Source organism: Panthera pardus, unplaced genomic scaffold (assembly GCF_024362965.1).
Source record: "Panthera pardus isolate Hobbes unplaced genomic scaffold, ASM2436296v1 HiC_scaffold_11, whole genome shotgun sequence".
Lineage (NCBI taxonomy): Eukaryota > Metazoa > Chordata > Mammalia > Carnivora > Felidae > Panthera > Panthera pardus.
The window spans coordinates 28,217,488-28,233,071 of record NW_026526666.1 but is presented as its reverse complement, the minus strand read 5'-3'; the positions used below and the strand labels follow the sequence as shown (position 1 = coordinate 28,233,071).

General features: G+C 36.5%; 1 protein-coding gene across 1 annotated transcript in view; it reads right to left on the bottom strand.

The window, feature by feature from the left end:
* The window catches only part of DIPK1A (divergent protein kinase domain 1A), a 106,315-nt gene that overhangs the window by 30,320 nt on the left and 60,411 nt on the right, over positions 1–15,584 (bottom strand). The window contains exon 2 of the mRNA XM_019437943.2: positions 3,278–3,412. Within this exon, the coding sequence (XP_019293488.1) occupies positions 3,278–3,412 (135 nt within the window). The remainder of the gene's footprint in view (positions 1–3,277; positions 3,413–15,584) is intronic.

Below are 15,584 nucleotides of genomic sequence, written 5' to 3'. Positions count from 1 at the left end.
CTTTCTTCCTATTTACTTGAACAGGAACACAGTTATTTTAAAATCCTTTTTTGATGATTCCAATATCTGGATCATCTGTGGATCTGATTCTATTGTCCATGTTTATCTCTTGGTTTTTGATCATGTCACATTGTCTTTTGCCATGTCCTGTAATTCTTTACATAATGCTTTCAGAGAGGGTTTCCCTTCCCTTGGATAGATAGAATGGAAGGTGATCATCTTAACCCAATCAGGGACTATGCTGAATGGAGGCTAGGCTGCGGTTCTAGTAAAGCTCAAGCTATTTTTGGCTGATCTCCATTCCAAGAAATTATCATAGCCCTCTAGGGTTTTTAACAGAGAGCCTGGGAATTCATTGGGGTTTCCCCCCATGGGTAGGTTCATAACTCTAGACAGTATCTTGTGTGACTGCCAAAATGTCTGCTCTGCTTTTCAAAGGCTTTCCAATGAGATGTTTAGCCTCCCATTCTGTAAAACCCTAGGATTTGGCAAATATCCCAACAGGATAACTGGCTGTATGCTTGAGGCTCTCTTAGTTTTCTACAAAAGCTTGCTGGTTTCTTGTCCCCAGCAGCAACTCTCTTCCAGTATACAGTCCTACTTCTCAGACCACTGCTCATGCCCAGTATCAGCAATACCCCCTGAGGGAAAAAGAGGCTACAAAAGTCAGCTCACATATCTGAGGTTCTTTTAGTTCATCTTTACTACCGGGGTTCAGCTGTTTGGGGTATCAGCCCACAGCATGGTAAACCAAGGTCCCATCCTTGTAGGACCTGAAATAGATTTGTATCTTCCTAGCTCCTCCAAACTGTATTTTAGGTTATATACCCTAGGCAAACACAGTCAACTCTAGGTTCACCATCCTTTCCCAGATCTTGACCAAGTAACTCCTCACTATCTTGCTAGCTCTTTGAAGCTTTTATAGTTAAAAAATATTTTTTCTGCTTGCTTTTTTGTTCTAATCATACAATTCTTATTAAATATTACTACTATCTTAGTATTACTGATCTTAATACTACCAGTTTTGGTAAGATTTAAGAACATAATTCCCAAATTGTGCAGAGAAACTACAATTTTTTTAAGCCAGCCTTAGGGAAAAGATATGCTTTAGGCTCAGAAAATGTTTTCATTATTTTCAAATTGTAATAAGATAACCATTAAATTATGCTAGAATTATTACTATATTAGAATTATTAAATTATTCTAGAATTCTTCTGTTTATTATAAAGTAAAATTAAAGGAAAAATCATTAAAAACTTCAATAATAAAATATTAATAATCATAAATAATTAAAAATACAACTATAATTCACTAATAACAGAATATGCACCAGCATATGCCTTATAACTTGGATATTATTGTATTAATACATAAATAAAGTTTATTTAGTTTGAAAGAGAGACAGAATAAGTACATGCAAGCGGGGAGGGGCAGAGAGAGAGAGGGAGAGAAAGGATCCCAAGCACGTTCCATGCTGTTAGTGCAAAGCCTAACTTGGGGCTGAATCCCATGAACCCACAAGATCATGACCTGAGCTAAGATCAAGAGCTGGATGCTCAACTAACTGAGCCACCTAGCGTCCTTAATTTTGGTTATTTTATGTTATTATAATTGATTATATAACTCCTGCTTCTTTCTTCTTCATTGAAGGTGAGCATGTAGGTTTTTTTGGGTTTTTTCCTTAGCTTTATTAAGCTATAATTTTGTCAGTCTTTTCTAACATAAGGTAGCACCAAGAGTCTGGCTCTACCATCATAAGCAAGTGCTTCTCTCTCTTATTCAAATATATATTATATATGTATACATGTATAATTAAAGTATAGTTGACACACAATGTTACATTAGTTTCAGGTGTACATATTTCTTTATTTGTAAAATGGGCTTGGGAGGCTTTCATAGTATTATTTTAACTATTACTGACCAGTATGCAATACATTGCCTGGCCCCAGAGGTTCCTCTGATCTTAAAATTCCTCAAGGATCTGGAATGGCCATTTGGAATGGACATATACAATGGACACCTTTGAACTTGACTTGGGAGTTGTCTTTACTAATTAATTTCCCTGCTTATTATATTAGTGATTCCTCCCTTGCTGATTTCAGAGGCTGTAATACTCCTGAGGAGGTTTCTTTGTTATTTTTGTTGTTGTTGTTGTTGTTTTTATCTTGATTGAGAAAGGCTAGAGTTAAACTGATTTCATTTCTTTAGAACTTTGGAAAGCTTCAGGTTTCCCTGTCTTATGTTCCTATAACGCTTGCTATTGTAATAATTATCCTACCTTACTGTATTCAGCATCTTCCCTGCTAGACTGTAAGTTCCCAAGGTCATGATAGCTTGTTCCCTGCTGTATGCACATACTTAGTACCACTGGCCTGGGTAAAGAGCAACCACTCAATAACTACAGAATCATTAATAAGTTATAATCACTGGGATTCCAACAATCATATTAACAAAAATACAATTCTCAGATGCAATGTTTTAATATTATTTATATCAGAAAATATTAGCAGAAAACAAGGAGTTAAATTTACTTATCCACAAGGGGCTCCTGGATGGCTCAGTCGGTTAAGCGTCTGACTTCAGCTTAGGTCATGATCTCATGATTCATGAGTTCGAGCCCCACGTTGGGCTCTGTGCAGACAGCTCAGAGCCTGGAGCCTGCTTCATGGATTCTGTGTTTCCCTCTCTCTTTGCCCTCCCCAGCTCTCTCTCTCTCTCTCTCTCAACAATAAATAAACATTAAAAATTTTTTAAAAATTAAAAAAATTACTTATCCTCAAACATATAACCAATAATTACTACTAAAAATCTTAGACTGATAGAGCAATTTTCCTAAGACACACCTAGTCATTAGGATAGAAACTGAATACTAAATACACTATATGCTTTTCAGGTACATTTTTGGTACTTGAGAGTGACTCCATTTATTTAAAAGATATGTTCCAGAAAGGTAAATAATACTTTTATACTCTATAAACATTTAAAAACTTACCTGATTAAACTAAACTTACAGTATATTTTAAAAAGAAACCCCTCTGCAGTGAGGATGCTCTCACAGTAATCTGTATTATATATTTAGCTTTCTGAATTTTAGATTTTTCAAGATGCAGAACACTCCTACTAACTTGGTCACATCAAAAAGCTAAGAGGTTCAACACAACTCTAAAGTCAAATTAACTTTTACTTTTTGAAAATAATTATTAGTATGTATAAATATATTATTAATATAACCTATTAATATGGTTTTTCTAAATAGTAGGAAATAAAAAATACTTACTATTATTTTCTTACAGTCCTTTCCTCTGCATAGTTCTGTATAGGTAGAGTATTGCACATATATAATCCAGCTTCCAACAAAAACCACCAACCAGGAAAAGAAAAGATATTTCATCCGCACATATGAAAAGCGAGCCTGTGAGTAAAAGAGCACATAACAATCATTCATTCAGCACCAAGTCAGTATTCACTGTCCTAGAACGTGATTTTTCCCCCTTTCTTGGAAGAACTCAATATATATTCTAGGCTTTCACATGGCAATTCTCCTAGAACAAAGTGTACTTTCACTGAGTCCAAACAGCACTGGTCTTAGAAAAGGAAGCTCCTCGGTTCTGCCAAGGAAAAAGGGAACAAAATACCCTTTAAAATGTATAACCTTTCAAATACCACGGGCATCGAAAGCCATTTAGGAAGCATGAGCACGTGCACCATGCTACCCTGGGCACCCTGGAAGATCAGGTAGAGAGACACAATTCCTATACACACTCTGAGCTCATGGGAGACTATTCAAATAAGAGTCTTAAGGTTCTTTATGGATAATCAGTATAAAAATAATTTTGTTTTAAAGAAATAAGGACAGAGAATTTGGCTATTTGTCTAATGTCTCATAGTGAAGTGCAACCAGAATAAGAAATTAAACTTCCTTTTCATTCACTCCTATTTCTCTGTCATATTCAGAGACAAGTTGTTACAACTATTAAAGGAGATATGACTGGAGAAGAAGGGTTAAAACATATAAAGAATAAATTACTCTTTGCATGTCAGCTTGTAAAGCTGCACAATGGGACCCTCTTTGCATTGTTTTGTTTCCAGTTCTCTGGTAACTAATTGCAACTTGGGCCAGTTACTGCCTTTTCTCCATCAACCACGTATCAGACAGTTTAATCTTCAAAAGTGTCAGCTGGTCAAGATAATTTGACATTGGCTTTTCGAGTTTGGCTCTCCAATGGTTTGGTTTTATAAACGGTAAACCTGGGGAGTATGGAGATAACTGAACAGAATAAATTAAAGATACGTAAACAAACAATGAAAAGCTAATTTTGCTTTTGCAATCACCAGACAGTTTCTCACCCTGGGTAACAGTAGGATACTGTGAGCGCTGTGAGCAGTGCAAAGAAAGCAGAGAGAGATGAAAGAGACCTAAGTGCACCTGCAAAAGACAATGAGTGAAAAGGAAAAAGAGACTCAGGAAATACTGAATTCTGTTGGCCCTATTTGTGGTTTAGATATCTATCTTTTTGTGAGATTAACAGCTGGTGAATTCCAGTACCAAAAAACTTGAGTACAACAAATTCACAGTGAAGTGACAGGTCTTCGAGCTTTATTATTAAAATATAAAAAATGCATTTAATGCAAGCTATTTTTGTATAGCTCTAAATGAATCCAGTAAAAAGAAAATTCAGACAGAATTCTAAATTAAATCACATAAATGACAATTGTGTATACACTGAGGGGTTGCCTGAAAGGCATTTAAGATTCCTTAGCCCTCTTTTTTTTTTTTTATTAAAAAAAATTTTTTTAACGTTTATTTATTTTTGAGACAGAGAGAGACAGAGCATGAACGGGGGAGGGTCAGAGAGAGGGAGACACAGAATCTGAAACAGGCTCCAGGCTCTGAGCTGTCAGCACAGAGCCCGACACGGGGCTTGAACTCACGGACCGCGAGATCACCACCTGAGCCGAAGTCGGCCGCTTAACCGACTGAGCCACCCAGGCGCCCCTCCTTAGCCCTCTTAAAGAAATTTAGTCATCAGACAGAAATGGATATGCACTAGTGTTATGAAGCTTAAATATGATTAAATGACATAATGTCCATAGAACATAAGCACATTGCTAGGCACATAGAAAACACTCGACAAACGTTAGCTAAATCAACTTGCATGGTACTGAGCAAAAAGTCAAGAACGCTCTATGATTTGGCCACCACCTTCTTTTTGGACTTGCAAAAAGAAAACTAAATCTGAATCTGATTAAGTCTTTAGCTCCAACTAGCAGTTTACAGGAAATACAGGGGGCAGAGGAATATAAGGGAGACTTCAGTAAGTGACACTATTAGGATGATCAGCAAACTCCAGGCTATGGAAAACATTGCAGTACAAACAACCCAGTGCTTCAAAAAATAAATTGCAAGGGAGAAAATAAGGAGAAGATGGGGAAACCTGAAGATTAAAAAATATTTGAGAAATATATCAAATAATCACAAAGTGAGTCCTGATTCAAAAGACGTTTATGAGACACTTGAAAATGTGAAAACTGACAGGATGCTATTAAGAAACTGTTTTAATTTTTCAGGCATGATAATGTTATTTTAAAAGAAAAGAGCCCTCATCTTTTAGAGACAGATATCAAAATATTTATGAATAAAGTGATACATTTGGAATTTGCTTCAAAACAATAGAGAAGGAAAAAGTAGGTGGAGTATATTTGAAACAAGACTGGCCATGAGTTGATAATTTTCAAGCTGGGTGATGGATGCATGCCTTCTGTGTATGTCTTTTTCTACTGATGTAAAAATGTTTTTTATATTATACAATAAGGCATACTTCTATATTATACAATAAGGCATACTTCTACATCAAGATGCATCCTTTTCATACATTCATTCAGCCACTACTTCCTGGTTATCTATTATGTCTATTACTGTTACTGTCTTAGGCATTTTAAGAACATCTCCAGTTATAAGAACAAATTATAGATCTACCATACAGGGGTGCCTAGGTGGCTCAGTTGGTTGCCCATCCGACTTCAGTTCAGGTCATGATCTCATAGTTCATGGGTTTGAGCCCTGCATCGGGCTCTGTGCTGACAGCTCAGAACCTGGAGCCTGCTTCAGATTCTGTGTGTGTGTCTCTCTCTCTGCCCCCCTCCCTGCTTGTACTCTGTCTCTTTCTTTCAAAAATAAACATTAAAAAAATATTTTTTAAATATATCTACCATCCAAGTACCCCTATATATAGTTCAGAGGGTCACTTGAAGGGCCACAGCATGGCATGATTTTACTTTTGGAAGTCCAATCTAATATTAACATTTCACAGGATTTTTTTTTTTTTTAGGCAGGATTTATTTATTTATTTAATTTTTTTTAGAGAGTGTGTACAAGAGTAGGGGAGCAGGACAGAGGGAGGGAGGGGGAGAGGGGAGGGGGGGGAGAGAGAGAGAGAGAGAGAGAGAGAGAGAGAGAGAGAGAGAGAGAGAGAGAATGAATCCCAAGCAGGCTTCACGCTCAGAGCTGAGCTCAACGCAGGGCTCTATCCCATGATCCTGGGATCATGACCTGAGCTGAAATCAAGAGTCAGACACTCAACTGACTGAGCCACCCAGGTGCCCTGCCCTGAAGCAGGGTTTTAAAATAAGATTAAGATATACTATTCCCTTCTTTCTCTTCCTGCCTTGCCCTACAGCAGGTATAAGTCACAGAGTAAAGGAAAAGAACACAGAACTAGTGAGTAGGGTCTTCTCCCAGCATTCAGGCTTTGGTCCTGTCTTACCTTCTTCTTGACACCATCTTAAGGAGTCTAGTGATGTTAACTGCCCTTATTAATAATTTCTATTCAGGTTTTGTACAAATATTCAGTAAAGCTGAGGTAAGATGCTTTCAAATGCACATTAAACTTAATATATGTAGGCAACTAAGGCTTGTGTATATTTTCCCTCCTGCATATTCAATTTAATAAAATGTGAAATCATTTTGCTTTTCTATATCTCTCAAAGAGCTACATTAAAAATTTTTTTCTCTGGCATATGTTTAAACTGAAAAACACCCTGTGAACTGCCTTGCCTGCTGAGTGCTTGTCATGATACCAAATGCCAAAGATTTTGGAGAGGAAGTTAGATTAATGATGTTCCCAGCAGGGCACTGGGCATCACCTGTTGTAGACATAATGACAAAAGGAATGAGAGATTTGTATTCTAGAACACCATGGAAAATCACTGTGATGTGGGGTAACACAAAATAGTTACAAGGACCTTCATGTGTCCTTTAATATCTGCAGATCCTGCTGCTTCACATCGTAAAATAATGATTGAAGAGAAACAGCCATAAATGACTTCTCTAGCTATTAAATAATTTTATTTCCCTGTTTGGTAATCACTAAAATGTTTCCAGTAGTCTGTTCTGTACCAATTACCCAGACAATACAGTCTTTGATTAAGAAATGTACTTATTGTTTCTGATCTTTTTATTTATGGTATCCAAAATACTGCCTAGTAGCTTTTCTGTTCTGATTTTGTGCCTAGCTACTAATGGTACACTGCTTTATTCCAAATTATGCTCCTGGAAAGCATGATAAGAATTTTAGTAAATACACTATGGCAGTGGTTCTCAAATGGAGTCACTTTTGCCCCCTAGGGGACACCTGGCAATGTTTGGTGGCATTGTTTGTTTCATGACTGGGGAGTATTATTACTAGAACCATGTGGGTAAAGGCCAGAGATGATGCTAAACATCCTACAATGCACAGAAGAGCCTCCCACAACAAAGAATTAACTGACCCCAAATGTCAATAGTGCTAAGGTTGAGAAACCTCGCATTATGATTATATTACAAAATGAAAACAAAAATGGAAAGAATCAAATTTGTATTACACTGCCATTTTATATTCTTTAATATAAAGAATATAGCTTATAGTCTTTAAGACATCAACTACTACTACCAGTAGTTAGAAAAATATAACATCTGTGTGCAAATAACAGAAGGAGTTCTTTATGACTAGAATAAATGATTAGTAGTATAGGAGACAAAAATCACTGGAGATGGCAAATCTATAAATAATGAAACAAACTTTCCCTACCAATTCCCCTCTAAAGAATAGTGATGCTTTTTCTTCTTTTCTATATTGTTTTATCTCATTGTGATATCTTTTTATTTCAAAAGAAATCTGAAAACCTTTGAGTTTTTTTTATAATTTCAAAGCCGTCTTTTTAATTTTTTTTTATAAGTTTATTTATTTTGAGAGAGAAAGCATGAGCAGTGGAGGAGTGGAGAGAGAGAGAGATAGGGACAGAATCCCAAGCAGGCTCTTGTGCTGTCAGCGCAGAGCCTGACATGGGGCTCCATCCATTACTGTGAAATCATGACCTGAGTGGAAATCAAGAGTTGGATGCTTAACCCACTGAGCCACGCAGGTGCCCCTTCGATCTTGTTTAAGTAATTTTACATCAAGTTTTAAAAACAGGCATGAAGGGGGAAACACATCAAAATTTAGGACTACTTCCAATACTTATTTTTTTCATACTTAACATCTTTTATAAACATATAAAGCTTTACCCCTGAACACTCCCTGCACAGATGTTCTTAATTTTGAGAAGCAGGGAAAAATATCATATATTTATTTTTACCCACAAAAATTTAGTTAACAAATTTAGTGGACCTGAACACTCAGAAAACATAACAAATAGATAAGGTTATGATTTGCACAAACTCAAATAACAATCATTTATCATTCACCATTTCAAAGAAAAAGCTGAGAGACGTGTGTTTGTCTTTTTATTCAAGTTTTTCAATTACCAGCTACCCTGAAATAATCTTCACAACTATCTTCTTCCTTCTTGTTATATTGGTAACTTTGTAGCTGACTAACTTATAGCTAACTAACTTTTTTAGAACTAATGTGCCTGAAAAACTAGAGGTAAAAATTATGGATAAATATCCCCAGACATACTTTTATCCTTTCTTTAAATATATTCTATTCACAGTAATAACACTTTTGAAAAATATGCTAGCTACAAAAAAACAGAAATATGAAGAAACAATTTAATAGGGTAAATATTTACTATATACCACAACATATGCAATTAACTTTATTTGGAATGGCTCCTACACCTTTATTATATCTCACTACTAGCTGCAGGACTATTGGAAAACCACTAAGAAGGTCTAAATGTACCAAATGCAAACTATCCTAGTGCTCTCACAAACGTCAAAAACAGCTATGATTCTCAAACATTTAAAAAATGTTTTATGTCATTCCAAACAAGGAAAACCTTGAGTTTTTAGAAGTTAAAAATAGTGAAAAGAAAGGTTCTAAAAATGTCCATGCTTCCCAGCTTGTCTTGAGCGTGAAAATGCCTTTTTATGACAAAACTTTAGACAATTCCTTGTCAAACAGCAGTATTAGTCTAGTGGTCAGAATTTTTTAGCATTCATCTTTCTAAGAGGTGAATTTTCATATCTATAGGAAGAATCCTAGCTGTTCTCTGATCTCAATTCTAAAAGTTTTATTTACATGAGCATCTTCTCTGTTTTGATTTTCTTGTAAAAATAAAATTCCAAAAATGAACAGATAATTTTCACATTTTCTCTGAATGCTGGTTCATATTTTTTACGCTTAGTGACTGACAGCATCAAAAATGCAGAACTCCTGGTGAATTAATCACATGGAGCGATCCTTAAGTCTGTGGCTAGTTTCGATGGTATGTTACTATTTCAAAGAAGTGTCAAAGTATGGGAAAATGCTCGTGATACAGTAAGTGAAAAAAAAAATCAGTTTTCAAAACAACATGTATGCTCCCAATTCTGCCTTTAAAAAAAAAGAGAGGCATGCCTGCGTGGCTCAGTCAGTTAAGCATCTGACTTTGGCTCAGGTCATTATCTCACAGTTCATGAGTTTGAGCCCCACATCAGGCTCTGTGCTGATGGCTCAAAGCCTGGAGCCTGCTTCGGATTCTGTGCCTCCCTCTCTCTCTCTGCCCCTCCCCCACTTATGCTTTCGCACGCGCATGCACGCTCTCTCTCTCTCAAAAATAAACATTAAAAATTAAAAGAAAAAAGAATAGACTGTAGAAACTGCAAGCAAATAAACTAGAATGTCAAGGGTAGTTATCTCAGAATGTCAAGAATGGTGAAATCATGAGTGATTTTTATTTTTTTCTCTATTAGGCAGATTTTCTATAATGAATATATTACTTTTTTAGTCTGCAAAAATATATCTCTAGGATTTAGAAGTCTCCTGACTGCTTTTTTTTTTTTTCAACGTTTTTTATTTATTTTTGGGACAGAGAGAGACAGAGCATGAACGGGGGAGGGGCAGAGAGAGAGGGAGACACAGAATCGGAAACAGGCTCCAGGCTCCGAGCCATCAGCCCAGAGCCCGACGCGGGGCTCGAACTCACGGACCGCAAGATCGTGACCTGGCTGAAGTCAGACGCTTAACCGACTACGCCACCCAGGCGCCCCTCCTGACTGCTTTTTATGAACAAGTAGGCAGTCAGCATTTTACAAAGCATATGGGAAGGGAGTGTAGCCTCCATTAGCACTCTACATAAAAGAAATATTAGCATTTGCAACAGCAAAAGAACTCAGTCATGGGGTTCTTCAACATACCAGTGCAGAAAGACAGGGGTTAAGAAAGCTACGTGTTCCAATTTTCTATTGCTGTATAACAAACTATCCCAAAACTTAATGGCTTACAACAGTAATTTACATCTCTCATGGTTCTGAGGGTTGATTGAATCATCTGGGCAGTGCCCCTGAAGTTTTTCATGCATTTGTGATTAGGGCTGAAGGCACGTGACAGAGGACTCACAGGGTTAGACCTATCCAACTCCTTAGTTGCAATGGCTGGAACAGCTTCATGTGGCTAGCTGGACTTCTTCAGGGCATGGTGCTCATGTTATTCAGGCTTCTTACAGGATAGCTGACTTATCCCAGAGCAAATGTTCTCAGAGATCAAGAAGGAAGCTAATCATTTCTGCCCCACTCTTACGGTAACACAGGGCCAGAACAAATTGAATGTAGGGGACTACTCCATAAGGGCATGATTACCAGAAGGCATGGTTCACTGCAGGGTCATCTTTGGAGACTAGAAACCTCTGCAGGATAGAATCAGCAAAGAAAGGTCTAGTGGTAAGAAGAAAAGCAATGTGGAGGTGCCAGCCGGAAGAGAGACAATTCTTTTGGCCATTCTGATTACAGGTTCTTCTTTCTTCCTTAGTGGGGAAGAATTGGAAATTGGAGTTAAAATCTATTAATAGTATATGTAGTTGTATATATTTACGTTTAAGTTGACTGAATAAATACAGTTCTTATTCTATATCATAAGCTCAAAAACTATCAATAAAACTTTGTCTTATATATACAAAGTCCCCTGTTAAAGAACCACTTGAGATATGGTTATAGGTTAAGTTTTAATATAGGATTCCTATTACCTTATTATTTCAGTTAAGATTCTGACACCTAGAATGGGAAAATCAGGTGTCCATTTTCCTCTTTTAGTAGGCCTAAGGCACCATATTGGTCTTGATCTTACTGAAGCATACAGTAGCCACAAGCAAATCTTACATGGGAATCCTACTTGGCACTTAAATTCACTAACAATTCACTTAAAATAAAGTTTAGCTAGGTTTTACTGAAACTTGAAGATTAAAAAAAGCACGGTCCCTTTAAAGTTCAGATTCTAAAGCACATTCTAGGGCAAATTTTATTTGGGATAGTTCTTCCTAAGGTTGTACAACCCAATTTTCAACCTAGTTTAAATCTTGGAGAATCCAGAGGCTAATTGATTTAATTTAGATGAAACTTGATTGTTGTAAAGGGTTCTTAAAAATAAATTAATCTTAATTAATATTCTGTGATATTGATGAAGAGGCTACTGAGTTCTCTAGCTTCCTTTCCCTGTATTTATTTATGGGACTTCTAGGCACAGTGGCAATTAAATATTGAAACCTAATCTCCCTTTGATACATGAAAAAAGAATTTGTGTATGTTCAAACACTGGGGTGGCCAGAGAAGGGATGTTGTTGTTCACCTCTGTACAACAATATTCTGCCTTTTATCACTGAAAGGGCTGTGGCTGCTCAGGGAATGTGGTCTGAAAGGAGCTACTGTTCCTATGACCTGAGAGACTATGTCAGGATTCTCTTCCCATTGGTTGGTACCCTGCCACTGTTTTCTAGGAGCCCTACAGCAGAATAACTTTTCTTTAAGTTAAAAATACAAGAGGTTGGAAAGTGTCCACATAGTCCATTCTTTTTTTTTTGTAATTTTTTTTTTTTATTTTTGAGAGAGAGAACGAGTGGGGGAGGGACAGAGAGAGAGAGAGGGTGACGGAGAATCTGAAGCAGGCCCCACAGTGTCAGCACAAAGCCTGGCTCAGGGCTCAAACCCACAAACCACAAGACCATGACCTGAGCTGAAGTCGGATGCTCAACTGACTGAGCCACCCAGGCACCCAACACAATCCATTCTAATCAGACATCTCTGAGGGTAAACTCCTAATTCGCTAGGCAATTAAAATGTAACTGACATATAAAATAGTAACTACATCAGAAGCACCTGGGTGGCTCACTCGTCTGAATGTCTGACTTCAACTTAGGTCATGATGTCATGGTTCGTGAGTTTGAGCCCCACATGGGGCTTGCTGCTGTCAGCCTGTCAGGGCAGAGCCTGCTTCAGATCCTCTGTCCCTCTGCCACTTGCGCTTTCTCAAAAATAAAATTAAACATTAAAATAAAATAAAATAGTAACTACATTAGAGTAAGAAGAGTCCTTAATGGACCCAGATTATATTTTTTTGTCATCAAAGTACTTTAATACCAGAAAACAGTACATGCCCAGTAGAGGGGAAAAAATGGACAATAAAGAAGTATGTAATTTCAGTTATAAGTGATGGGGCATGTAATGTACAGCCTGGTGAATGTAGTTAATAACACTGTATTGTATATCTGAAAGTTGCTGAGAATAGATCATAAAAGTTCTCATCACAAGATGGGGATTAAAGAATGCTTTGTTGTCACGAGCACTGGGTGATATATGGAATTGTTGAATAACTATATTGTACACCTGAAACTAACATAGCACTGTATGTTAACTATACTGGAATTTAAAATAAAATTTAAAAATTAATTAATTAAAAGTTCTTATCACAAGAAAAAAATTGTAACTGTGTGTGGTGGTAGATGTTAAGTAAACACATGTGGTGATAATTTTGCAATATATACATATATCAAATAATTGTGTTGTACATTTAAAACTAATACCATTTTATAGATCAATTATATCTTGATAAAAACAGTAACACAAAAAGAAAAACTAAGTAAATGATCCAATATGGTATATTGGATATATAGGATATATTAGGATATATTTCCTAATTTTTTTCCATGTATGTATAAAAAATACACATCTCTTAAGAAAAATAAAATTGGGGTCATATGTTAAATATCATTTGTCTCTTTTTTTCTCACTTAACATACTACAAATATGCCCCTAGGCCATTAAATAGTTTTGATATTTAAAAAATATGATATGTAAATGAATATATAGAATTTTATAGTATGGATGTGCCCTAATTTATTTAACCCTGTATCTATTGTTGGATATTTTTATTATTTTCAATATTGTGCTATTATAATAATAATAACACTATTAATGAGAGCCAATATTCATTAGTGATACTCTACCAAGAACTGTTATAAGCACCTTCTATATACTAATTTCCTTAATCTTTATAAAAACTCTATGATCTGATGTGACAAATTGGTTAGGGATCAGAAAACTATGGCCCATGAGCCAAATCCACTCTGCCACCTGTTTCTGTAAATATAGTTTTATGGAACACAGCCACCCCATTCATTGATTTACTGTCTAAGGCTGCTTTCAGGCTAGAACAGCACAGTTGAGTGGTTGTAACAGAGTCTGTATGACCAGCAAAGCCAGAAATATTTGCTATTTGGCTCTTTAGAGAAATAGTATGTCAACCCTTGAATTGCAAATATTCATTCCCTCCCCCTGCCCCACTTTCCCTGCCTTACTGATGTTGGGCTTGGCCACGTGACTTACTTTGGCCAATGTTTGTTAGTAGATGCAATGCAAAGAAAAGCACATAATTGGACTTGCTTTCTTATATTTCAGACACTACCAGGAGAAGAATAGGTCCCTGGTAGTCCACTGATCCTAGGAGAGTAAGTCATGCTGCAACCCAGCTGAACCAATCTCACAGCTGGAGGGAAGAGCAGCCCAGAAAAGGTGAACACCAGCTGACCTGCAGATGTATGACTCATTAGATGTCACTGAGTTTGGGGGCAATTTGTTATGCAGCACTGTTGTGGTTGCTAACCAATACTGGAGGGGATTATTATTCTCTCCTTACAAGATCTCTACGAGTTGGGGACTATTCTTTTTACAGATGGAGAAACTCAGGAAAATACAGAGGTTAAAGCAAGGCTATACTAGTAGTAAGTAGGACAACCAGAATTTGATTTGAGGCAACCTGGCTTCAGAGTCTGTACTCGCTTTACTCTATTGCCTATTGTATTAAATACACAAATACTTGCCAGAGTATTTGATTATTTCTTCAGGGGAGATTTCAGTTAGTAGAATTTCTAGGTCAAAGGGGATGTAGTTTTAAAAGGTTCATGGTACATATTGCTACAATGCTTTCCAAAAGGCTTACAACAATTAACATTCACTGGTTTTTTCAAATGCACTTATTTTACCTTCCCCCACATATAATTTTACAGGCAAATCACAGTTTTAGTTTCATTTCTTTGACAACTTCCTTGATAACTTTTTTACATGCTCTTTGAATCTTTAGCATTAGTTGTAGCAAAAGCTAGTCTAATTTTAAAGTACCCCAAGTTAGGGATGACCTCAGTCAAATTCAGATATCTTAAGAGCTACTGTGGTAGCTACTGTGGTTGAACGCTTTAGGCCTGACCTAAGTAAATTATTCTAAAGAATAATTAGAAGCACAGAGGAATCTAAGATGGGCCTTCAGGTTATGAGTCCAACGAATGAGGAATATGACCTTCCACTGTCTGTATCAGAGGACAAAGGGTTACAGAAGCATTCCTTCTTGGTGTGAATATAACCAACATCTAACAATCCTCTTTCCAGTTTGATAGTAAAATGTTGACAGTTGAAGCGTTTTTAAATTAAGTATTATTTTAGAGTAAGCTAAAAGCCTGTTTGGAATGGTAAGATTCTATTTATAAAATATTACAAATCATGCAAACCAGATGGCCATCTCTAATTTTGGAATTTCTCAGACAGGTGTTAATCTAAAATTATCTTCCCATTTCTCTCTTCAATTCCAGAGAAAGCTAAAAAAGAAACGAAGTGAAACCTATAGAAAATGCTTCAAAGGCAAATGACAGTGATTTTGATCATAGCAATTTTTGTGTACAAGAAAAGGAGCTGACTTAAAAAGAAAATGCACTGAAACAGTTTCTATATGAGAATGTTTTTGCTGGCATTGTGTTAAGTGAGACACCTACCAAACTGGCAGTTAACACAAGTACTTAGAGAAATAATAGGCTTTACTTTGCCGGAGGGAGAAATGTTGAAAAGTAATTACCAAAAAATCCTCATG